General features: G+C 34.1%; 2 protein-coding genes across 3 annotated transcripts; both read right to left on the bottom strand.

The window, feature by feature from the left end:
- Positions 1–230: 230 nt before the first annotated feature.
- On the bottom strand, positions 231–2,985 carry LOC134282187 (acetyl-CoA carboxylase 1-like). 2 transcript variants are annotated; one of them, XM_062764625.1, is made up of 6 exons: positions 2,745–2,985; positions 2,523–2,604; positions 2,009–2,107; positions 1,560–1,771; positions 922–1,131; positions 231–402 (listed from the first exon to the last, which is right to left on the bottom strand). In XM_062764625.1, exons 3-6 carry the CDS (start codon positions 2,088–2,090, stop codon positions 334–336), a joined length of 573 nt encoding a protein of 190 aa, XP_062620609.1. In that variant the 5' UTR covers positions 2,091–2,107; positions 2,523–2,604; positions 2,745–2,985; the 3' UTR covers positions 231–333. The 2 variants fall into 2 exon arrangements, with proteins under 2 accessions (XP_062620609.1, XP_062620608.1); XM_062764624.1 differs by having other exon boundaries at positions 2,523–2,985.
- Positions 2,986–3,596: 611 nt separating this feature from the next.
- On the bottom strand, positions 3,597–18,668 carry LOC134282189 (acetyl-CoA carboxylase-like). The gene is made up of 28 exons (XM_062764626.1): positions 18,586–18,668; positions 18,321–18,432; positions 17,973–18,092; positions 17,798–17,854; positions 17,609–17,650; positions 17,310–17,447; positions 16,927–17,004; positions 16,512–16,601; positions 16,124–16,195; positions 15,914–16,005; positions 15,662–15,773; positions 15,269–15,424; positions 14,180–14,311; positions 13,936–14,067; positions 13,579–13,716; positions 12,575–12,695; positions 12,364–12,461; positions 11,098–11,137; positions 10,802–10,857; positions 9,787–9,875; positions 9,258–9,354; positions 8,892–9,027; positions 8,331–8,508; positions 7,822–8,089; positions 6,211–6,381; positions 5,684–5,817; positions 4,752–4,946; positions 3,597–3,609 (listed from the first exon to the last, which is right to left on the bottom strand). Exons 1-28 carry the CDS (start codon positions 18,666–18,668, stop codon positions 3,597–3,599), a joined length of 3,150 nt encoding a protein of 1,049 aa, XP_062620610.1.
- Between the last annotated feature and the right edge of the window lie 7,107 nt (positions 18,669–25,775).

Genomic DNA, 25,775 nt, shown 5'->3' on the forward strand with positions numbered 1-25,775 from the left:
TAGTATAGTCTACTTGTGTGCCAAGTTATATTGAAATCAGACCAAAACTGTAGGAGGAGTAGCATTTTGAAAAATTGTTTACAGACAGACAGACAGACTGACAGATGGACGGACGGATATGCCGGATGCATTACTATCGCATAAGCTCTTTTGGTTTCTGACCAGTAGAGATAAAAATCAGCAATCGTGACAACAATCTGTCCTACGTTTTTTTTTTCCTGTACCTGTAACTGTGCGGCCGGTAGGTTGATGTCGGCCACCATCTCCGTACACGGATGTTCCACCTGTAGTCTTGGATTGAGTTCCAGGAAGTGGAACGTCTCCGTCTCCTCGTTATATAGGTACGTACTCCACCGTACCGGCACTGACGTACCTCACCATCTTAGCCAGGGTCACCGCAGCCTACAGAGAAAATATAATACACTCATTATATAGGTACTCCACCATACACTGACGTACCTCACCATCTTAGCCAGGGTCACTGCAGCCTGGATATAAAATATAATACACTGCTTAATAGCTATAATGTTAATTTCTTAGCCAATGATTTTTCTCTTGCTCAATGTCTTAGAGATCATTGACTGTTGACCTTTGCTATCTCAAACTCAACTGGATTGAGATAAAATGTAAGAGTACATAAGGATGTGAGATACAAAGGTGAAATGTTTTTATAAAAAGCATAAGTGTTTGGGGACCTCCAAATCACTTTGAGATACTGATATTCGAAATATTGGCATTCAAGGTATTCAAGTTCAACTGTATTTTGAAAATACACAGAATAGTCTTTTCTCTGCTTTGAAGGAGAATACATTATTTTACTTGGCTCCCAAAGTCTTGGAATAGTTTATTTCACTAGTCCATGTATTAAGAGTAAGTTGATAAACAGATTTATTACCACAATTACCCCCAAGCTCTAACTACCTGTTCCATCTTTTCGAACACCTCGGGTTTGGCTATAGAGGCGGGGGCCTCCTCTATGATCTTCTGATGTCTCCTCTGGATGGAGCAGTCCCTCCCAAACAGGGAGATGGCGTTACTGTAGTTATCCGCCAGGATCTGAACCTCCAGGTGACGGGCGTGTGTCGCCGGCTTCATGATGAAGATGGGGGATCCCGGAACCTCAGCCTGCACCTATATATAGAACACAGGATTCCTCTTTTCTTTTAGATCCATCAAAATTAGAGAACTTGTAGATAAAAGCTTAGAACTGTTGGAAAGCAAAATGAGTGTATTTCTTTATAAGCAGATTCAACACTGATTTCAATTTGGCATTATCAACAAGGGATCTGAGGTGGCTAAAATTAAATATCCATTGCCTAACTTTTTGTTCCTTTCTAGTTGTTATCACTATCTATCTTTATATTATAAAACTGCTAAAAATACCTCTCACTTAAAACATAATTTCACCATTTTTGGAATAAACTTTATGAATTTGCATCTCACTATAATTTCTATAAAAAGGTTTCTCTCTTTATTCTTCACTTGGCAATGCTTAAGTCTTCTTGCCATTCTTTATGCCCTAACACAATAAATACAAAATAACTCTTTCTATTCCATACCTGTCTGAAGAGATTGGGGAAGTGGTCTGCTTTCTCTGCCTTCCTGATGCCCTTCCCTCTCCCTCCCTCCGAGGCTTTGATCATGACAGGAAACCCGATCTTATTGGCCGATTTCAGACCCTCGTCCATGTCGACGACACACCCCTTCCTGTACAGGTCCTGGGGCACGTTCACTGGCTTATTGTCACTCTTAGAGTAGTTCAGGGTCAAACCTAGAATGAAAATGTGCTGTAAGTTTTCAACTTCTATGGCCTGGGGGAAAAGAAACTAGTTCATCATTGAGATTTTTGTAATTGAAGAAATGAATATTAACACGCTGCTGCTTCAGTTATTCTTGGTTTGTGAATGACATACATTTTTTATACTGTCTTCAAAAAATGTTGTTTTTTTCATTAATTATTTATTTTTAATAAAATCATTAGTGAACACTAATAAATTTTATAACATACCTGATCCACTCCATGGCATGGTGGGGACCTTAGCAGTCTGGGCTACAATAGAGGAGGCAATCTTGTCTCCCAGGGCCCACATAGGTCCCTCTGGTGGACCTTTTCCAAAAAACAAGAGCAGATAACTCTACACCTTATGTGAAACAAGCTACACCAAGATAATGCCTCATACAGATATGACCTTATCGGTTAATAAAAAGAAGTACTGTAGAAGCACAAATTTTCGTGGGGATAAAATTTCGTTGTTTTGTCATCTAGAATACTTTCGTGTGGATTTAATTTCGTTGTTTTGAAAGTAACCCCATTCAACATATAGTCATATAAAATTTCGTGTGGGATTTAATTTCGTTGATAATTGTTAACAACGAAATAAACGAAATTTAATCCCCCACGAATATTTGTGCTTTTACAGTATTTCTTAACAAAATATATTTTAAAATTATTTCTGCAAAATAGATAAAGTGTCTACAGACATTGATACCTAAGAGTGTGTCTTAAAATTGATTAAGATTACCAATAAATATGATTCTGTTTTTATGGAGTAGTTCTGGTAACTTGGGATTCTCTGAAGCATGGCCCCAGCCAGCCCAAACAGCCTGGAAAACAGAAAAGAGAGTATTTAGTTTACCGGTAATACATGTTTAATACATGTATATACACAGCCAAATTATTATACAGAACAACAACATAAATCAACAATTTGAGTTAACTATAGTTAAAATGTCTTAATTAGTACTGATATTTAATGAGATCTAGATTCATCGTGTGCAGCACTCCCGGATCAAGACTCATCTTCTTTTCGGCCATCCGCCTGTGGAACACCCTGCCACACACAATAGCTGTCTTGCCAACCCTAGGGGCCTTCAAGGCAGGGATCCAGATGCCCGAGTCAAGACGACCTTGGTTTTTAATTGTGAATACAGACTTGAAGTGGACAGTCCTTAGTCACGGTATATACAGAAGTTCGACAATATTCAGTCAACAGAGGGATGAGCATAAGAAGATTTTTTTTATTCAGTCATTTTTATATGTACCGGTAACATTCACATTAAAGACAGTCCGTGGTCCGGAAGTCCAAGGGTTACTTCACTGCGCCAGGTTCGAGAAAATTCGACTTCAGCATCTGAGGCACTTATATTCCAAAGATTTCATTCTTTTGTTCTTATCAAGAGAGTGATATTTCTAATGCATGGTAAAAATCTGGCTGCATTTCTTGTGTATGGTGGATTTGTACGCTGGGAATGGAAAAGGGAAGGGGGTAGGGCAGTTATGTGTTACCTTCTGGGTTTAAAAGTTAACATTCAACATTCTAATGAAAACTTTGATGTTTCGAAATAAAGTTGTATCTTACTGTCTTCATTTTCGAAAATCATTAAACAAAAAATTCAGATATTTGTATTTCACTGCTTGTTGTATTTCTCTTGCGTGTCAGTATAATACGAGATGAAATCATGTATCAAAGAACACTAAGTTGATAAGATACACAGTAGCAACAACCATTCACTGTACATGACTGTAACAACGGATTTAATTGGGTGAGGGACAGACGGACACCTTACTATCGCTGCCGCATAAGCTCATCTGGTCTTTAACCAGTTGAGCTAAAAATAAAGAAACAAAACATTTAAACTTTTAAAACTCAAAACCCCTTTTTTCAAAGGGATGGTGGCAACAAAAAAGTGAAGCAGCCAATCAGAGCATCAAAATGAAAATTTCTATATTGAAAGATAAATATATTCAGAAACACATAGGGGGTCAGTCCCTTTCTTCCATCACTGTATACTACCAGCGTTTGTGTAATTTTAAAAGTTTTAACTTCCCTCTTTAGTATTTTTGTAGCTAAAATGAGATGGAAAACACATTGTCTTTACATGTCCTGTCTATATTAGTACAGATATCAGAAACATTATATCCTATATCTCTAACCATCTGTTTAAGTGAGAGGAAAAAAACCAAACAGTTAAGGACAGATGATACAATTTTTTGTCAAAAATTTTGAAAATAGTCATTTGTGTCATGTTTAAATGTATAAAATAAATAAATTTCACCGCATATTTTTAAAATTTTTATTCAAAATTGCACAAAAATGGAATTTGAAGTGAAAAATATTCGTATAGAATAATAAAGATGGCTTCAGAAGGGTAGCATTTGAATGTCACAGAAGGTTTACATTTTCTTTATATTCTAGAAATTTATTATTTGCATCATTTGCAGTGAAATTTAGTCAAGAAATATTTACCAATCCAGGCATCCATTTTTTTGTTTGTATCATCTGTCCTTAATTCCTACATTTTCTTCCTTAACCATGTAAAGAAAACAAAAAATATGCAATAATTATTGACATCTTTTTATTAAAATTCACCACATTGCTAGGTGAAGCAATATAACTTTTACATTCAATTATTAAATTTGTGTTCAATATACCAAATTACATTTACTGAAATTCAATTCACACAAATGGACAATTTGTTCGACAGTCAATAAATTAATATTCAGAATATACACAACTTAGTTTAAATAGGATCACTATATATGATATTCATCATAGGTAGAGTAATAATAAATTAGTACAAAAATAATCATTTACAAACCCTGGTAATGGTTCACATATCATACTGAATTGAATTACATATTAAACAAATATATAATATATACACAATTCTATGAAATAATTAAGTCATTATAAATGACAGATATGGATTTCATATAATGCAATTTTATGCAATTTTGATCCAAATTGCACCTAATATATGATTTCATATGATATGTTAAATAGATATGTTTGTAAATACTGTCACAGTGGATTCTAATTGTCCATTCTGGCCACGTGTCCATGTTGGCCAGAATTCTGGAGACCTCTGACCTTTGACTTGAGGTCATGTGTTGTGTGATGTGGACGATGGAATCCATGGCAACCTCTGGATTGTTTTGTATCAAGCTGTCAACAGAAAACAAAAAGTGTTATTTTTTTAATAAGTTAATAGCATAAGTTTTTCAATTAAAGGGAGACAATATGAAAATATTTTGTCAAAAACATGATTTTTTTAGGTAAATTCTATATATATCTCAACTATCAGAATTTCTGGCCTATGAAACAGAAACATCTGATTTTGTCTGATACCTACCTCCTGACTTGTTGTAGGACGTGCTCCCTCTGTAGACATCTGATACCTACCTCCTGACTTGTTGTAGGACGTGCTCCCTCTTTAAACATCTGATGTTGTCTGATACCTACCTCCTGACTTGTTGTAGGACATGCTCCCTCTGTAGACATCTGATACCTACCTCCTGACTTGTTGTAGGACATGCTCCATCTGCAGACATCTGATACCTACCTCCTGACTTGTTGTATGACATGCTCTCTCTATAGACACCTGATGTTGTCTGATACCTACCTCCTGACTTGTTGTAGGACATGCTCCATCTGCAGACATCTGATACCTACCTCCTGACTTGTTGTATGACATGCTCTCTCTATAGACATCTGATGTTGTCTGATACCTACCTCCTGAGTTGTTGTAGGACATGCTCTCTCTGCAGACCTCTGATATTGTCTGATACCTACCTCCTGACTTGTTGTAGGACATGCTCCCTCTGTAGACATCTGATACCTACCTCCTGACTTGTTGTAGGACATGCTCCCTCTGTAGACATCTGATTTTGTCTGATACCTACCTCCTGACTTGTTGTAGGACGTGCTCCCTCTGTAGACACCTGATGTTGTCTGATACAGCGTTGTCTATACTGTCTTCTCTGATCTGTTCTGTCAACCACTCCACCATAGCTTTGTCATCCTCCCACAGATAGGCCTACAATGTCGATGATAGATCAGTAGATTATCTTAGTCATAAAGTAAGGGCCCTAATAGACCAGAGAGAGTTACCCTAAACTGTTTTCTTAGCAATGATTTTTTTTCATGAACTACCATTAAAATGTAAACATGCCAATATGATTTAACAAATTTTTTACACCTTGCTAAGAAACAGACATAGATTCTTGTTTTATATGCTATAAACCTTTCACAAGGCAGTTTTTGTTAATAACAAGAATTTCTTGTTATCCTTTTTTTAGAACACATGTAAGCAGTGTTTGGATTTTCAATATTGCATAACAAGTAAAAAATTGCATGATTAATTTTCAAGAAATTCATTTCAATGTGTACTGTTTACTAACTTTAAATAGGGTACAACTTATCTACTTACATTGACAGTGCCCCTGTCCTCCACAAACCAGCGATGTAACATAGAGTTGAGTTCCCCCTCCCCGACGTTCTGTGTGAACTGCTTCATCTTCTTCTTAAGCTGCCTCTCTAACAACCGTCGTTTCAGGTGCCAGTAGAAAAACTCACGGCTCTTCTGCCATTTAAGTATGTCCTGTGTGACCAAAAAGAAACTTAAGGGGGGACCTATGTCCGAAAAGTCTTTGTGTGAAATTTTCAAAACTTTGACATTTCTTTTCTGACCACTTGCTCTTAATTTTTAGGTATTAAAAACAATACCTTTATATGCTTATTTTTACACAGGAGCACGTGCAAAAACAGTGTGAAATGCTAAAAATAGATTATTTACAGACATTATTGTTCTACTCCAAATATGCGCTAAAAAGAACCAAAAATGTCAATTCACATTCGAAATCAACTTGTATTTAATTTATATGACTTGTATCTTTAAAATGAAGGCAAATTCATTGTAATTCATCTCGCGTGAAAAATTATAAAGGAGCACAATGCAAGTATCACCCCGTTTTTCTTGTCGTATTTTTTACAATTCCGACATGCATAACAGGTAATATCTTAAAAAGTCTTTGTGTGAAAATGTTGTAATTCATATTTTTTGGAAGAAATGACCCATCTCTTTATTTTAACAAAGAAAAAAGTATACCTTTATGATAAAATAAACGAGAAATATGACGTTTTCTTTATATTTTCATACTCTTCTGTCATAAATATTGACCTTTCTGCACTAATAAAAGTTAAGTTAGCACTGACAAACATCTGAATATAAAACTATTTTGCAAAAAACGAGTACTATTGTGTTTTGATAAGAAATAATTTAAACAGATAAACTCTTTTCTTCTTCATTCTAATCATCCCCCCCTTTCCCCGTCAACAACCAACACCTTATAGAACCTAGAAATGACTTTATACAATAAAATCTACATACACTATAAATCAATAAGTAAATATAGGTACAAGTACATTTCTTAATTTTTTTCTTAATTTTATCCAGTAAATACAATTAATGGCAATCATAAAATTAAACATATTTCCCTGATTTAAGCCGCTGTCTTTGCTGAATATGTTTTTTCTTATGTTTTTTGCATTTTTATATCAGCATATCATGGAGGTATTTCTTTACAACTGAAATTGCTATGAATTATCAACCAAAGGAAGAGAAATATCAGCAAACTCCATAAATCAAATAAAACTTTATAAATGATGAAAACATTTTCTTTTTGTAAATTGTGTACGTTATTGATTAATAATAATATGCCTATAATCACAGTTGCAAAAGTCAGCGGGAAAAAAAAACAAACGTTGCTATTGTGACGTCACATAACGCTGCTTTGACGTAGAACGACATAGGTCCCCCCTTAACACATTGTGCTTCAGATCAGGAGTTATAAACATGTGAAGTGTAACTTTGAAGAAAAATACTTATAACTAAAGAAATGAAATTTAAGCTATGTAATCTTATCTGATAGTTGTCAATAAAAAATGTCATAAAGATACATCATTGTCAGAAATATACTTTGAAATAAGATTCATAACTTTCAATTATTTCTTTTCATTTATCTCACTGAATTACACTCACAGTAATAACCCCCATTTCCTCCATTCTCCCGGGAGTGTCATGGAGGTCAGCGAACTGTATCGCCACCTGGTGGTACATGGGGAGTAACTTTTCCTGGCGAGCTGCCAGCTGTTTCTGGAGCTCTTCCTTCTCGTCCGGATTCAGCTGTGGACTGGTCAGTTTCTCCACGATCTGACGACACGTCTGATCCAGTCTCTGTATCGTCTTCTCCAGGTCCTTCCTCCTGAATTTGATTTCTACTGTTCCCTCTGGCTCAAGGACACCTCCCCTGGGACAAAATTATCAAAATTCATTTCAAAGGAACAAGACTGTACAGTTGGGGACAAAATTCTGTTTTCATTTTTTCAGTAAAAATGTGCATGATCGTAATTAAAGTAATTTTGAAAACTTTAAGGAATTTTTTCTTTTCAAGGTATCATTAAACAATATTGCTAAATTGCTCTTGCTATGAGAAGACTTTCATATTTCATTTTTGAGTTCTCTTCAAATCATTGACCAAAATTTCATACCTGCTGAGTTCATCAGCATACATTTCCATGTGGGTGGGGTTAATAGTTGGATCCACCACTACCCATGCTCCACCCCTCAGCTCAGCATACGGGGGGATGTAAATCATAATGGGTTGATTATATTCTGTCAGGGCATCCACAATGTAGGAGCCAAACTTCAATACCTGGTCATGCATATCTGAAAAATTGAACAAGGTATTCAACGTAACTTTTCAAAAGTTGTTCAATAAATGTTTCAATATATGTAACATTTCAATAGTTGTTCAACAAATGTTTCAATATTTACCATTAAAACAATCAAGTTATAAAATGTCAAATATACTGTGAGTGTAAATGATATAAATTACTAACAAAATATAGGTAAAACATCTGTCATTTATAAGGTTAACATGTTTCTAAAAATGCTGGAGAATAAAAGGGTATGTAAAGTTCTTTAACATGAATTTTAAACTTTCAAGATTTTGCATTAAAATCATTCCACGTAAATAATTTAATGAACAAAATACTAAAACTGCGCATTTAAACTTACCATGATTTTCTGACTTTATTAATATGCTGTACCTTTCATTCCGCCTGAGAATCCTCTCCAGTTTGCAAACACCATGAGAGGTAGGTCCTCTCTGTTGAAGTCCTTAATGGCCTGAGCTGTCTTATAGGCCGAGTCTGGGAACCATACCTGACCTGCTTGTTGTATCACCTACAAGAGCAATTTCATTGAAGCAAAATTTCATTTTTAAAGTCTCGTACCTTTTACAAGAATCCTCAGTTTAAAATCATATCATATCTTAAAAAGATTCAAATTTAATAACAATTTGGAGCAAAAATTTTTTTTAACAAAAAAACTCAGTTTTATTTTAACATAGTTTTGACATAATTCTCCAATAATACACTAGATGTACAAAGGAAAAAAAGAATTTTAATCTGAACCTTGGTCTCCGAGTCCAGATTGGCGGGGTCAGCTGGTATGGTCATTTCTACTGTTCTGGTCTCTACACAAATCACCCCCACAGGGATCCCTCCCAACCTGTAATACACACATAAAGATATCACAGCTCATAATTTCCTCTTCCTTTGATATATGTTTATTTAATACTTCTTGGATTTATAATTGTATAATATACAGCAACTGAAACAGTAAATGCAGAAAGGGAGACAAACCTTGCTCGACCTGTGACCACTGTTTGTGCCCAAGGCTGTCAGCTGGTATGGTCATTTGGAAAGACTTGTGATCACAGAAACCCTTCTGCCAGGAATTCCCTCCCAATCTACAATTAACACAACAGTAATTAACAATAACACAGGAATGAAATGTTTTAACACAGATTCAGAGTCTGAACATGCATTATAAATGTACATGTTTATCTGGATTTTTCGGCCATTCAGATTTATAAGTCTGTCTATAATATACTGGTAATGGGGAGCAACTGAAACAGTAAATGCATAAAGGGAGACAAACCTCGCACGACCTGTGACCACTGTTTGTGCCCAAGGCTGTAGGATTTCATGGAAAGACTTGTGATCAAAGAAACCTTTCTGCCAGGAATTCTTATCACAATTAACACGTTTGTGTACATGATCAGACCCTTGTACACCTCCTTACCTACAAATTATAATGTTAAACAACATTGTTTGTGGGGGTAGTAATAAACATTATTGATGATTCAGGAACCCTTAAATAAATGTTTTAACCGTTTATTCAGAGAATTACAAACATTTACTCTGGATATTGTTTGAACAGTTGCAGTTTATATTTCTATATAGGATTTGTACACTATATTTTACCTGGATTTTGTGTCTATAATTGTACATCCACCTGGAAATTGTTACAAAATTCCTTTGTCAAAATGAACCTGTGTTTTCATAAATATATCAAAGTTTAAATTTAAATCCATTGTATCTAGTACTGGTAATGGGGAGCCTTTACACTGAAACATTAATCCAGATAAATTAAACTCTGTGACTAGCCCTTACACTAATTTAAATCCATAATTCACTGACAGATAAAATAAAGACTGCCTCAGTCTGTAAAAATGAAAACAAAATCATTTGACTAATTCTTTTGACTAAGGATATTGTTTTTCTTTATATGCTGTACACCTATTCTAGTGACAGTTATTAGCTGTACCTTAAAAAATATATGACAGCCACTTCATGATTTTGTAGACAGGCCCTTGATATAGTCATCTTTTAGCTATAAAATTGTGTTCAAAATCCGTTTGTGTACATGATCTGGATTCCTCCCAGCTGATTGTTACTGGTGTACACAATCTCCTTACCAAGGAATACCTATTTTTAACCTAAATTATCTTTTGTAGGTACAACAAAAGATTACCTTTCTCTGACATGTCCTTAATATAAAACAATGATCACAAACCTGCAAATTTTTTCTCCCTAATAAATAAATGAATACTGACTAGCTCTCACAACATACCTTGTTAGGCACCAATACCTATAGCTGACAGGTTACATACCTTTATAGAATCTCTGTAAGCTAAACAAACAATAGGCATATTATTGTACAGGTAACCTAAATATAGAACAATCTGTAAGCTACAACAAACCAGATAGGCACCTATACCTATAGCTTGACAGGTAACCTAATATATAGAACAATCTGTAAGCTACAACAAACCAGATAGGCACCAATACCTATAGCTCACAGGTAACCTAATATATAGAACAATCTGTAAGCTACACAACCAGATAGGCACCAATACCTATAGCTCGACAGGTTACCTAAATATAGAACAATCTGTAAGCTACACACAAACCAGATAGGCACCTATACCTATAGCTCGACAGGTAACCTAAATATAGAACAATCTGTAAGCTACACACAAACCAGATAGGCACCAATACCTATAGCTCGACAGGTTACCTAAATATAGAACAATCTGTAAGCTACACACAAACCAGATAGGCACCAATACCTATAGCTCGACAGGTTACCTAAATATAGAACAATCTGTAAGCTACACACAAACCAGATAGGCACCTATACCTATAGCTCGACAGGTTACCTAAATATAGAACAATCTGTAAGCTACACACAAACCAGATAGGCACCTATACCTATAGCTCGACAGGTTACCTAAATATAGAACAATCTGTAAGCTACAAACAAACCGGATAGGCACCTATACCTATAGCGTAAGAGGTTACCTAAATATAGAACAATCTGTAAGCTACACACAAATCAGAGAGGCACCAATACCTATAGCTTGACAGGTTACCTAAATATAAAACAATCTGTAAGCTATAAACCAGATAGGCACCTATAACTCGACAGGTTACTAAAATATAGAACAATCTGTAAGCTACACACAGACCAGATAGGCACCTATACCTATAGCTTGACAGGTTACCTAAATATAGAACAATCTGTAAGCTACAACAAACCAGATAGGCATTCCACATATATCTATAGCTCGACAGGTTACCTAAATATAGAACAATCTTTAAGCTACAAACAAACCACATAGGCACCTATACCTATAGCTTGACAGGTTACCTAAATATAGAACAATCTGTAAGCTCTAAACAAACCAGATAGGCACCTATACCTATAGCTCAACAGGTTACCTAAATAAAGAACAATCTGTAAGCTATAAACCAAATAGGCACCTATACCTATAGCTCGACAGGTTACCTAAATATAGAACAATCTGTAAGCTATAAAACCAGATAGGCACCTATACCTATAGCCCAACAGGTTACCTACCTAAATATAGAACAATCTGTAAGCTATAAAACCAGATAGGCACCTATATATTTAGCAAAACTTGACAGGTAACTAAATATAGAACAATCTGTAAGCTACACACAAACCTGATAGGTACCTATACCTATAGCTCAACAGGTTACCTAAATGTACAACATTCATATATAGTCTTAAACTCAGAGCTAATCTATAGGGCCTTCCAATATGGAAAAGTTTCCAACCTTTTTCACGACGACTTCTTTTTTCACCCTTTAAATCAGTTTCATTCCTTACTAGCAATAAAGCAATAAGATTTTAAAATTAAACACTAACCAAATTGATTGTAATTATATCATTGTAAGCTATAGATGACTCCCCGGCAATCATTCCTGAGCCTCTTAAATTCTCTACCCCCAGTCCTTCCTCTCTACCTGTAAAATATAACAAACATTGATTTTATAGAACAGATAAAAAAGAACATTTTTCTGACAATCATCAACCTAAGACTCAAGTTTAAGATGTTATGGTCAAATGAAGGCCTTACCTATGACATCAATAATTTTATATCTGGGTTCTCCCTCATCTTCTATAAGTTCAGCATGGATGGAATTCATGGCACTAACTTTCTTAAAATCTACAGGGGTGAGGTACAGGTATTTAAATCCCTAAAAACAAAACAAACTTCTCTCAATAGAATACAAATGTAAGTAGTGTTGTTACTCATAGTCGCCGACTACAGTAAAATATGCATGCGTTTAAAGGCCCAAGAAATTTGTACAATCGATTGTAAATGTTATCATCGATAGATCAAGCTATATTTTTCATGCCGTAATCATTTTTAAGCATGATCAGGTTCAACTTTTATATTCACCAAAGGGACGTCACTCTAATCGGCGGTAAACAAAATGGCGAACGTGCATGGTGAAGAGTTTGACGCCTAATTATGGTATCAATATCCTGGTGCAACACTTTTCTAAGTTTTTTGGCTTTCTAAAAAAGGGCGATGGGCCTCCATGCAAAAATAGTATACAGATGGACTCAGTTATTTGTAAATTGTGTAAAATGTCGTATGCCAATAAAGATAAGTTGAAGTTCGCGGTCAAATGTCATGGAATTCTACTCGTGCCAATTAATAAATCTGACCTTTTTAATAGTTCAAATTATCAATTATATAATCGATTGTGTTCTTCCGATTCAATTTGATAATCGATAGTAAAATATGTCCGATTTTACAACACTAAATGTAAGCAAGAATTACTGTTTTATGGGCTTCAAACAAAGTACATCTCAACTCTGTGTACTTGTTAAATGTTGATTTTGGCATACAATATAATATGCTTAATATAGCTTTGTGCAGGCAACAAGCAATTTGAGTCCTTATGAACATCTGAGGATTCATTTCTTATATTTTTTACGTTGACTACATATAATATTTTTTTAACTTCTGGGAATGAAAAAAGCTTCACTTCAATTATGAATTTATTATATTAAGCATGTTCTCTGTAGCCATGTTTTACTGTATGTACTGGTCTATAAGCTAAGCCTTACCTTTTCTATATCTTTAGGGTCATTCCAGGCCACCTTAAACAGGTGTTTGATCTCCTCAGCCAGCCCTATCCTGGCTCCACTGTTAGCCGAGATAAAGATTCGGGGAAGGCCTTCTCGCCTGGCTTTCTCTGAGGCTTTCTGAAAAATGATTTTCAATGGATAAACTATTGATCTGACAAAGAAACCTAATTATTTAGTCAATAATAAATATTTGAAAGACATTAAATAGATTCAAAAGGGGGATGCTTGCTCCTTCTAAGCGCCTGATTCCACCTCTAGAATTTCAAGCTACTCTGTTTCATGCCCCTCTTTAGAATTTTTACAAAGATATATCAGCTGATTCACACAGGATGATACCTTAAACAAAAGGTCCTCCACAGGTCCAAATGAACCAATCTTGTATGTGATGTCATTAGATATAACAATGATGTCACGACCTTCAGGACATTCTGGAGTCTTCAAGGACATCTGCCAGGCTACCATTCCAATCTGAAAGGTAACATGTCCAACAGAGGATAACATTTAAATCAACCCTGATATCCAATGATTTCATCTCCAGATGTGAACAGAAAACAGATTGGTATCAATACTACAGTCTAACCTCGTTTTCCCCTGGCAGTCTGTTCTGTTTACACAGGTTGTTGTCTTTATCCAGGACCAGCTCTATACAACTGAAGGCATCAGCTGGAATCTTGTTCTCCTCCCTGTGATCCTTCCAAAACTTCTGTAAAGCCTGAAAACAGAACAACAAAGTCAAAACAACAAAACTTCTGTAAGGCCTGAAATACAACAAAGTCAAAACAACAAAACTTCTGTAAGGCCTGAAATACAGAACAACAAAGTCAAAACAACAAAACTTCTGTAAGGCCTGAAATACAGAACAACAAAGTCAAAACAACAAAACTTCTGTAAGGCCTGAAATACAGAACAACAAAGTCAAAACAACAAAACTTCTGTACGGCCTGAAATACAGAACAACAATGTCAAAACAACAAAACTTCTGTAAGGCCTGAAATACAGAACAACAATGTCAAAACAACAAAACTTCTGTAAGGCCTGAAATACAGAACAACAAAGTCAAAACAACAAAACATCTGTAAGGCCTGAAACACAGAACAACAAAGTCAAAACAACAAAACTTCTGTAAGGCCTGAAATACAGAACAACAAAGTCATAACAACAAAACTTCTGTAAGGCTTTCTGATTTTACAGAACAACAAAGTCAAAACAACAAAACTTCTGTAAGGCCTGAAATACAGAACAACAAAGTCAAAACAACAAAACTTCTGTAAGGCCTGTTATAAATACAGAACAACAAAACTTCTGTAAGGCCTGAAAGAGAGAGACATTTGACTTCAAAACAGTCATCCTACAACATCTAAACTTCTGTTACTAATCAAAGCTCTTACAAGGGTAAAAAACATTTAAATGGACAAAATCTATTCTTTTTTAACTTTTAATTATGAAATATGCTGAAAAAATTAGATAAATGGAAGCAGGTATTTTTGATTGAAAAAAAATAAAAATTGATAACATTGGGACTTAATTTTCTTGTTCCAAAAGTAACCATTATATAACATTTTCTGCATAAAAAATTTTTCTTGAGGATTTCAATATCCTTGATAATTGTTGTCATAATGTTGCTTTCTCAGTAGGTGTTTTATCTTATTTTATAGCCATGTTGTGATACCTGAGTGAACATTCCTGGAAAATCATAGACATAAGTTGTTCCACTTGACTGGGCCTGGAATCTCTTCAGCTGTAGATGGTCCTTTGTAGGGTAGGGGGTGCTAATGAGCAGACCATGAAGGGCCCCTTGTTTTGTTCCATAGGCTTCAAACATCACCTACAAAAGATAATCTCAAGTTTGATAGCTCAAAGGAGCTGACTGGGGTTTCATTGTGGAAAACTACAGAAGAAAACTCTTTAAATTTATACCATATGTAACTTACATTGACTTCAGTATACTTGCCAAGTTTAGGCAAATTCTGTAGTAGGTATTTTAAGGGACCATCTCAAAATACAGGTACATTTATTATAGGGTTATAAGGGGTAATGCAGTGCAATCTGAAATTACACCTACTTGTCCCATGTTGGGATCTGTGACCTCCCTATACATGCTCATGTCCAAGTAATATCCACTCTCATTGGTCAGGTATAAACGAATAGGAATGCTTGTATCACTGGATGCAAACCTAAAACATTCCAAAATATTTGTTGTATGTTAAAAGCTTTTCTAGAATTTTCATCCTTAGAGCTAAATATCCATTTACACGAGTGTACAATCAAAATTATTTGTCTCCTAGAAAGTTTGAGCATCATGAAGTAGTCTTACTTGATTGTGAATTTGAGCTCGGCATTGAGAACACGCATCTTCATGAGACGACTGCCGTATCTCATCACCATGGCTCTGACTGTCTCCTCCAGCTGTCGAGATACAACAACACATGGTGAATTCACAATGGTAATAACCAGGAATGGTAAGAAAATCAATGATTTCTATTATTAAAACATGAGTATATGTATATAGTAATGTTGTTTTTACCTTGCCTGGTTCTGGAATGGTCAGAGTTGGTGCAAAGTTCAAGAATATATGATTACAGTCAGTCTTCTTGGACTAAAATTATAACACAAGATCTATTTATTAGTATCATGAATGTTGATTCCGATACAAACTGAAAACATTATTCTGGTCAATTCTGAAATACTAGTACTGTGAAATTGCCAATCTTAGTAAGAAAAAAAGGTGGAGGATAACTTTCTCTTTTCAAGTACGATGAGATAAAAAAAATCATGTCCTCCAAAAAATTCGAACTTTCAAACTCCAGTACCATATTTGTTTATTTAATCCCAATACCTTTTTCTCAAACCAACAAAATTAAAATCAATGGAAATATAAGTGAATTTACAGGACTTTATCATCCCTAACTCACCAGTGGATGTGAGAATGCCACTTCTAATGAATCCAAAGCCTCCAGGAGGGTTCTCTCTGCTTCATTTTGTAGGTACTCAAAAGACGCCTCCTAATGAAATAAAAACAAATTTTTGTCAGTACAGTGTTACTTGAGGCCTGTGTTTGTTTAAAAAAAAAACAACAGTTCAGTGATCTCATACAAAAAATAATTATTTACAACTTTGACAAGAAACACTTTGCTACATTGGATTTTTGATTAATATTGTAGAATTTAGAAATAGAAGACGAAAATAAAAAAGTGCAAGATGCATGTACTACACAATATGGTAAATCAGAAAAGTTCTTGTAAAATTAATAGTCTTGCATCAAATCAAATTTATTTTCCTTTTGAGAAGAATACCTTTTTTGTGCATAATTATTGTGTGCAATGTTACCTTGGTGACAAGGTCAGAGTGCCTGATGATGACCCTAACAAAGAATCTGTAATCCGTCACTTCCTGTCCTGCTGCCACCTGTTAGACAATTAACAATAAAGTTTATAATGCAGGTAGCCCAGAATTAAACCCCATTTAAGATTGTTGGATACAACCAACCTTGTTCAGAGTCTGCAACATTATGAAATTTTTCAATCAACTTTAACTTTCCACAAAGTTATGTTGTGCATTAACCTTAAAATTATATGATTTAAAGAAGATAAGACATATTTATTAAGTAATTTTCAACATTTGAATTGTTTACATATGAGGTAGGCTTTTATATGAATTATATGTACTGTAAGAGTTCTCTTCCTTTAATCAGAAATGACTTTTAATTCTACCTTAGCTTTTCCCAGGTATAGATGCATCTTGTAGTTGTTGGTCTGAATGGCCTCCAGGTCAAAGTTCCTCAGTCTGTTGATCTCCAGCTGGAAGGCCAGGGCTGGCTCTAAATGTCTGTAAATTCTGTCCTCTCCAAACTAAAAAATAACAATAAATAATTTTTACAATTCTTGTAGAGATTTGATAAAAAATAGAGATATACAAGCATATAAAAACTTTTCTTCTATTAATTTTTTTATTTGCAACCGTCTTTTTTAAGTGAGTAACTCTTTCTATTATCATGTGGTGCTATACTTACATCAAATTTGGCACGGTATGTGAAATATTTTGGTGAACTTCTCTGAAAAAGAAATAAAATGTTAGCCAATAAAAAGTACATTTAATTTACACATATTGCACAGCTTTTCATTAACAAATCTTGTACAATACTGAAATTTAGACACATGAAAGTTTGATCACCGTGAAAACCATTCATTTTTAGACTTACCCTACAGTACACAAGGAATGTGATTCTTCTGATGGCCTTCTCACACAAATACTGCTCCTAAAAACATCACAAAACATGACATTCAATGATCTCAAACTACACCCATAATAGTTTTATTACAGAGAATTGAATCTTTAAAATTCATTATTTGTATTTTTGCGACTCCAGTCCATACCCTCTCTTTACAAAAATCCTGGAACTTGACAGCGAGGGCATTGTCATCGTACTTCTCCTTTTTGCTGAATTTAATTCCTACGTTGATGATATGAATTGGCTCATCTGGATCTGAGGAACTCTGCAAAGGAAAATTTATCAAAATTAGTTCTCTGGCACCTAAAATTGATAATTTACATAATTTATTAGGCATACTATGAAGGGGTTCATAGAGCAAGATATAGTACTGAAACATACGCAACAGGTGATGGCAACCTAGTAAATTTTTAAAAGCCCTTTTAAACTTTTTTTTCATTTCTGCTTGTTTTTTTTTTTGTTTATATCAGAAGGTACAAGAAGTAACACTGACATGTAGAGAGATGGAGTCCTCATTGCCGGCGGGACTCTTGGCCAGTATAGTGGGACTGCTGGGTGGACTGTCTGACTCCACCGTAAAGCACTCCAACACCTGCTCAAAGTGGCTACAAAAAGATTTTGTACAAAAAATCTTTATACACATCAAATATTTTTTTCCCCATTTTTCTATGGAGATGCTGACTTAAATGCAATAACCAGACATTCTTTAAAGAAAATGGGGATAAGATAAGAGACAAGGCATTGTTTATCCCTATTACGAGAATATGAGGACATTATTACAGAAAATAACAGAAGATGAGACGATCTGCACTAGCTCCCTAGATCCATCACTGCAGTGCATTCAGCCCTGGTATGTATGCACAAGTCATGTATCTACAATATGTATATATGCTTTTTTTTAAATCGAAGAAAAAAAACGATTGCGAGTGTGTACGTGTTTATTTAGATGCATTATCACAGTCAGTGAAAAACTAATGCAGTGCAGTGTGTGTCGCCCCCCCCCCCTTCCCAACAGCCCACATAAAGTTGTTCACTTTTTTTTACTAGAAATTTAAAAATGTAATTGTACTAAATATAGAGTCGATTAGCTTATTTTCTTTGAGACAACATGTGTAATAAGGGGGTTCAACAGTAATACAAACTTAAACTAATTTAAATTTGAAATTTCGTTGTTACAGTCAATGAGTTGACAATGAGTTACTGAACATTTAATGTTGTCTTCTTGGCATACAAACATGCTACATAATGTAAAATAAATATCTGTATCATTATGTTGAAAACAAAGAACCTCCACTTTAGATCTATGGTTTTAAATTTATAGAATTTCTAAATTAATGGGGAATAAAATATTTATTTTTTTTAGTTTGATTTCATGTCAAGTCAATTAATTTCTGTAATTTATACATAATTATTTTTTTAATTATGATAGGCCTACATAATACTTTTATTATTGTAGCAGTCAAGAGTTCCAGGGTTGAAGAATAAATAAATACAAAATGCACCCATTTCTCCACAGGGTATATGTACACTTATAAAGCATTTCACATTTTTTAAAACCATGCATGTGTTATATTTATTTTTCATTTTGTAAAGATGAAAGAATGTTTTTTCATATTCTAATTATTTGCCCATGTAAATGTCAAAGGTTTTAATTTCCCAGAAAAGTTTTGTAATACAACTTTGTTTCCATTTATCTTTAATATGGATTTCATAAATTCACTATGTACAGCATACAGTATATCATGAATTGTTTTGTCAAATGTTATGTGATTTTATTATACAATGTATTTTATTTAGTAATCTCATAGAAATAATATATATAATGTGCTGCAGCTATTCCTAAAGAATTGGACCAATGGATTCATTCAGGCAGCAAGTTAATCCATCATGTAAGGAAAATGGTATGCTCCATATTAGCTATAAACCAAATTACCATGCAACATTCCTGGCAAACAATGAAATATAACAGTAGAATTGCAAATATTTAATTATACATCCAATGTTTGTGCATGTTTCCATGCATTGTTCTGAATTAAATGCAATTTTAAACACCAATTTACTCTCAATAATGGTATGTTACTACAAGAATGTCCTGATTTTCTCATACATGTATTTTCAGAATTGATTTTCATCCTCAAGAACATGAAGTGATGGAAATGATTTGCAGCTGCTCAGTATTCCTTGTACAGTCTACCATAATTTGAAAAGCTGTTTATGAAATAAAATTTCTTCATAAAAAAATGATTTGACTTTTTCATATACATGTACTTACTGTACAGGTGTTGAAAAGGCTATTAAGATTTGATAATCTTGACTTGCATATATTTGTGTGGTGGGTGTAAATGTCCATCAAGATTTTATTTCCAGCATGTACATTGTGTTAATTTGTTTTTCTTAATAATAGTAACTGAAAAGGAGATTAAAGGCTCCACTAATTGATTCAAAACAGGAAAGGGGAACACCATTTTATTCTGAAGGGAGGGGGGGGGCAAGTTTTTCCAGGTCATTATTTTTTTATTTCTTTTCATGTCAATGAAGGCCAGGTCTACTAATATTTATTTCCAATAAGATGAAGGACAGATTATTTATTTTTCTCTTCACTGAAAAATGTCTGACAAGCTAAAAAAAATAATTTGTAGGAGGGGGAACACTGGTCTGGGGCAGATTATTTATTTTTTATCCAGTGTGGGACATATTTATTTTCAACATTTTTGAAATCTACCCCCCCCCCCCTCCTTTTGGAAAAATATGGTAGTCCCTTTAACAAATACAGGAATATTTATGATTTCCACTAAGTCTTTCTTCTTAAAACGTACAACTTAAATCCCATAGGAGTTGAAGGTTTGAAAGAAAGCTATGATAGAATCTTGTATGCGAAAAAAAATATTTGTACATAAGTGTACATGTATGTACAGCAGTGACAGAAAGGTATATTAAATTTATCGAATCAATTATTGATGGAGGCTTTCAATTGACTATTTTATTTGAATATTCACATTTTTATTAACAATCGGCGTTTAAAATTACATGCTGCGGCAAACGTTACACGTAGCTGCATGTGTGTTTACACATATTCGAGGAAATGCGGAAGGACTGAAAGACGTCGTATAACATACATTATTCATACATTGTATAAAGAACGAAGTCACAAAATAGAAAGTAATATCCAGTGTTTTATGCATACTTTTCGATTTAGTAAAAAGATCCCAGCGCAGTCTGCAAGTATAGGCCTAATTAAAATCTACGAGGTTAACAAACTTTTTCAGGTACTAAAGAGTTATCTCCCATGCTAGGTCAACGATGCGTTTGAAAACTATATTTAGACTGTACCAAGATGTCAATTTTTAATCAAAAAGTTCAAGGGCAAGGCGACAATTTAATAAGTAGGTTTTTATTCTAAATTATTCATTAATTTCAACTTTTATTATAGTTTTCAAAAAGTGATGCTCATTTCTTTGTAATCCTTTAGGTAATTTATAATTTTCGATGATATCACAGGTGCTTGAGGACAGGACCCCCCCCCCCCACCCCCTTCGATATAGACCCCTGGGCTTTTTCTATTTTTTTCTCATAAAAAATCCTTCATCGCCATATTTGTGATATGATCTATATCAGCAAATCGAAAAATTACCTTAAATAAACGTTCTATTAAATCTACCCTACATTCTCTATATAAAAATCAGTTAATTTATATATAGAGAGGGTATATATTTTTTATAAAATGTAAGTTCAAGCAAATTTTCTGAATTGATAGGATAGGTTATAACACAAATGTGTCATCCATATTTAATTTATGTGAAAAAAGTCTAAAAGCCCCGGTGGTCTATATTGGGGGGGGGGGGGGTCCTGTCCTCAAGCACCTGTGGATTATATTAGGTAAATACCCTATTTTTCATATACTACTGACTGTTTTAGGTGAATAACTTAAATGTATCGGAAAACCAACTGAATGGGCACCACTTTTGTGAAAGTATAGATACAAAGGGACAATTAAATCACTGTGCAGTTATTTGTTTGTTTGCCTTGCCCTTGAACTTTTTGGTTAAATTTAACATTTCATTTGTTGACCTAAAATCGGAGCCCACGTGACTTTAGAGTGTCACATGATCAAAAAAATTCCGAGGTGAATAGCAATGGACATACCTTTAAGATAACATAAAGCTATTTTAACTAGAGTGTCTTGCTGAAAAATAAAATAGTTAAACATTAATTGTATCGCTTTCGGTGACTTTTTATAGGAAATGTTGCCTTAACTGTACTGCGAAATCCAGAGCGATTATCTTAACCGAAATTATTGTCAACATGTATTGAATTTACAGTGGACCTTCAGATATCCGGACGCCAGATATCCGGATGCTTCCGTATTCGGACGATTTTTCACCGGGACGAAATTTTAAAATGTTATTCTGTCTTGTTTTACTGGTGATTCAGATATCCGGATGCTTCACATATCCGGACAAATTGACTGGGAACCAAACCGTCCGGAGAAATGAGGATCCACTGTATAAACATATATAAAAATGACTCTTATACGTGTGTAAGTATTTACACATACTTAAAAATTTAAATGTAGAAAGCCTTTCAATTGAGAAAAGAGTAGAGTAGTCATCTAAATACTTAAATGATAATAATTTCGGAACAGGTGTTAAAAATGTTTTAAGCGAATTGAAAGAATGCCTGTTATATTATTCAGTCAGAACGGAGTCCGATTTATAACTCCCCCCCCCCCCCCCCCCCCACTTATCCAACTACAAACAAAACTTTTAATCAAAACTTTAACTGATGATTCATTTTCAGTCTTATTAAAAATCATTTTACATGACTTATTAAAACTCCCAAAAATTGTGTAAGGCATAATACATAATATGAACTCATTAAACTCAGAAGGGGGGGGGGGGGGGGGGGGGGGGTTACATTAAAATTTCAAGTATTCCTCTGTCCTCAAGCAGGATATAAATGAATATATCACAGAAAACAATCAGTTTTAATGTACCATGAACTAATTTAAAAAGTTTACTGTGCTGATATTTTTTTAAATCGGGATCGAAATCCCTCGATCGCATTCTTCTTTATGTGATGTAGTATCTTTATTGGCAAAATTTACCATTAGAGGGGGGTCTCTTCTCTACATTATTAGCCGGGCTTATTGCTCAAAGAGCAATTGCCGGCTAATGTGATCCTGTTCAAGGCAGGATGTTGACCCAATAGTCGCCATTTTAAAGTTAAGTTCAAAAATATAGTTCTTACTCTCAACCGCTTTTGAGATAATGCAAACGCTAAATAAAGCAACAAAAATAAAACGAAGTTTTATCTATATAAAATAAACATTAGTAGTAATGACTTTGAAAACTTCATAAGTCAAAGAACATAGTTTATTAGCGTAAGGATTTTTGATAATCAGTGTTACCATAGTTCTCTACACATACGCGGTAAAGCAGTCCTGAGAGGAAACCAGACTGGCCTGTTTGTTTACATTCAGCTGCGGTACCAGATTTATTCTGATTCTGACAAAATCGGACCGTGGTATTATGATTGAAAAACTCACTGTCAGTGTCTTATCATTTATATTGATAGTTTTAAAATAATTTTTTCATCAGAATATAAACATGATTCATGTAAGACATCCATTCTTCTCAGAGCTGTAAATGAGCCCGGCTCTCTGTACTTCTGAGTACTTTGATATAATCATAGTATTCTAAACTACAGTTCCATTCATTATGATAATAATATAAATAATAATTATCTTGACATTCAAGTTTTTTTTTAAATGTTCGTGCACCTTACAAACCATATTATAAAGAACTGACTCCTCTTTTTTTTTTTTTTGGTGCCGGGGAAACGTTGATTTTTTTTTCCATCAGGACATTTTTTCACTAGATCTGATGTAAATAATTTTTCTCAATTTATTTAAGAGAAATAGCTAAAAAAATTATTAAACCCGAATAATCAATGCAATAAAAAAGAAGCAAATCTCAAAGAGAAAAGACTGTTTGTTTCTTTTTCTCCCATTCCTCTGTTGGATTTAATTCTAATCAACTAAAGCGGAGACACTTTCGTTGAGAATAAATTGTAAGTAATAATGATAATAAATAAATTTAAAAAAAAATAATAATAATGACGTATTAATAAATCAACAACTTAAATTCTTAAATTTATATTTACAGGGTAATATATATGTGTCCTAGCCAGTAAATTAGAATTTTCAGATTACGCTTACATGTACTACATGTTTAAATTATTCATGACGTTGCGTCAAAATTCTTCGTAAAATCTCGACAATCTGCTATAAAAGGTGCTGTATTCAGCGTTATTTTTCCAATGCATACATTTAAGTCAGGTATATAAATTATATATCATTTGATTCTAAAAATTCTAAGCTTTTTAAAATGTTTTGAACGGAGAATGTCTGACAGCCGGCATTTTTTTGGCCAATACCGTACTTTGTTCTTTTAGCCAGCTTTGTGCGAATATTTTCTTTTATGGCAAGAGAATGGGCGGGTCTTAGTACAATAGAGGGATATGTGCGTGTCCGAGAAGACATTATGTGGCTATTGTTATTATTTCGCACATAGTCATTGTCCAATCCGATGACAGAACAAAACATGCTGGTTTACTACGTTTACATTTTATCACAGACACATGGTTTAGGTCAATTTATCTGTTATCCAAATCTACATTCTAAACTTTTACTAAGGTCAGCCTTAAACATTGGCTGACCTTAGTAAAAGTTTAAAATGTAGATTTGGATAACATTTTAATAAAAGTATTATTAAGTATAAACAGCATTAAACTGTTTATACTTAATAATACGCATGGATTTTCAGCATTTACAGTTTTTATGACAAGATATGCACATGAAACTTGTACATGTATTCACCAATACTCGGGAATACGTGTAGACCTAGCGAATTGCTCACCAAACATGCTACAAAACTTTTAAATAATGTATATCATGTATATTCTATCAATTGTTTGTAACTGTATATAAATTTTACTGTGATCTCGGAAATTTGTACATATGTATAAGATCCTTGTCTAATCTGTGACTCAAATGCATAGAAAATATCACACAGCAGTAAAATTCCAAGGATGTTTCCATATAGTATTTTTGTGGTACTCACTCGTAACGAATTTCATTTATATTTAGCTATTTGGTCAGTTAGAAAGTATCACATGTGCCTCGATTAGCATATGAATTCATTCTTACGTCAGAAAATCTATAGTTCCGTCGATCTGTTTATAATGGGAGAGGCAAATTAGATTTAACAATTTTTTTTGAAAAATAGCATGTGAGCGCAGTTAGGTACAATTTTCTCCTTTCAAATATAGGTAGATTTCAATAAAATACAGTGACCAGCCAAAGGAGAAAATTGTACCTACATGTACTCATATATATTTTAAGGGCTTCAACGAGTGGGGTGGGGGTTAAAATGCAATGGGAATTGGCTGTAAACATTCAAATCACTTTTCTATTTTTGTTAAAAATAGTATTCTATAAAGGTACACATATCAGTGATTAGATGCAAATAAAAACTTGAGTAAAATTTAGACATTTAATTTTTGATTGGGGCCGCAAGTCGATCACTTCATCCTTTGTAAAAACACCACCAGGCTTGGTTAAATATTTCTGTCTATTTGGTCAGATTATACAATGTTCTGAATAACAGAACATTTCAAACAATTAATTGAATATACTGAAATGAAATCTAACAAACTTAACATCATATCAAGCAATTAAGATTTTGGAATCCACAACATCCCGATTTCATTAAGTATGTTTACAGTACTAAATTTTGTTTGAATTCATCAGTCATGTATCAGCCCGAGTGACCGCTTATCAGGATGAAGGCTGAGACTTGGTATCCAGTATGTAAATATTTTGTTTGTTAATCTAACTGATACACGTGATAGTATTTTATCTACAATACAGATCTTGTTTATATCATCA

The sequence above is a fragment of the Saccostrea cucullata genome, unplaced genomic scaffold, assembly GCF_032062105.1.
Source record: "Saccostrea cucullata isolate Sc308-1 unplaced genomic scaffold, CSIRO_AGI_Scuc_v1 ctg5412, whole genome shotgun sequence".
NCBI lineage: Eukaryota > Metazoa > Mollusca > Bivalvia > Ostreida > Ostreidae > Saccostrea > Saccostrea cuccullata.

Bases quoted from the DNA above. Each gene is read 5' to 3' on its own strand.
- LOC134282187 (XM_062764625.1), bottom strand. From the start codon at position 2,090: ATGTGGGCCCTGGGAGACAAGATTGCCTCCTCTATTGTAGCCCAGACT. The intron at 1,772-2,008 runs GTATGTTATAAA...TTTTCATTCTAG, and splicing joins CATGCCATGGAGTGGATCAG to GTTTGACCCTGAACTACTCT. The intron at 403-921 runs GTAGTTAGAGCT...TTTTCTCTGTAG, and splicing joins TGTTCGAAAAGATGGAACAG to GCTGCGGTGACCCTGGCTAA.
- LOC134282189 (XM_062764626.1), bottom strand. From the start codon at position 18,668: ATGCACTGCAGTGATGGATCTAGGGAGCTAGTGCAGATCGTCTCATCT. The intron at 17,448-17,608 runs GTAAGTATAGCA...GTTATTTTTTAG, and splicing joins CATACCGTGCCAAATTTGAT to TTTGGAGAGGACAGAATTTA. The intron at 10,858-11,097 runs GTGTGTAGCTTA...TTCTATATTTAG, and splicing joins TATAGGTGCCTATCTGGTTT to GTTACCTGTACAATAATATG.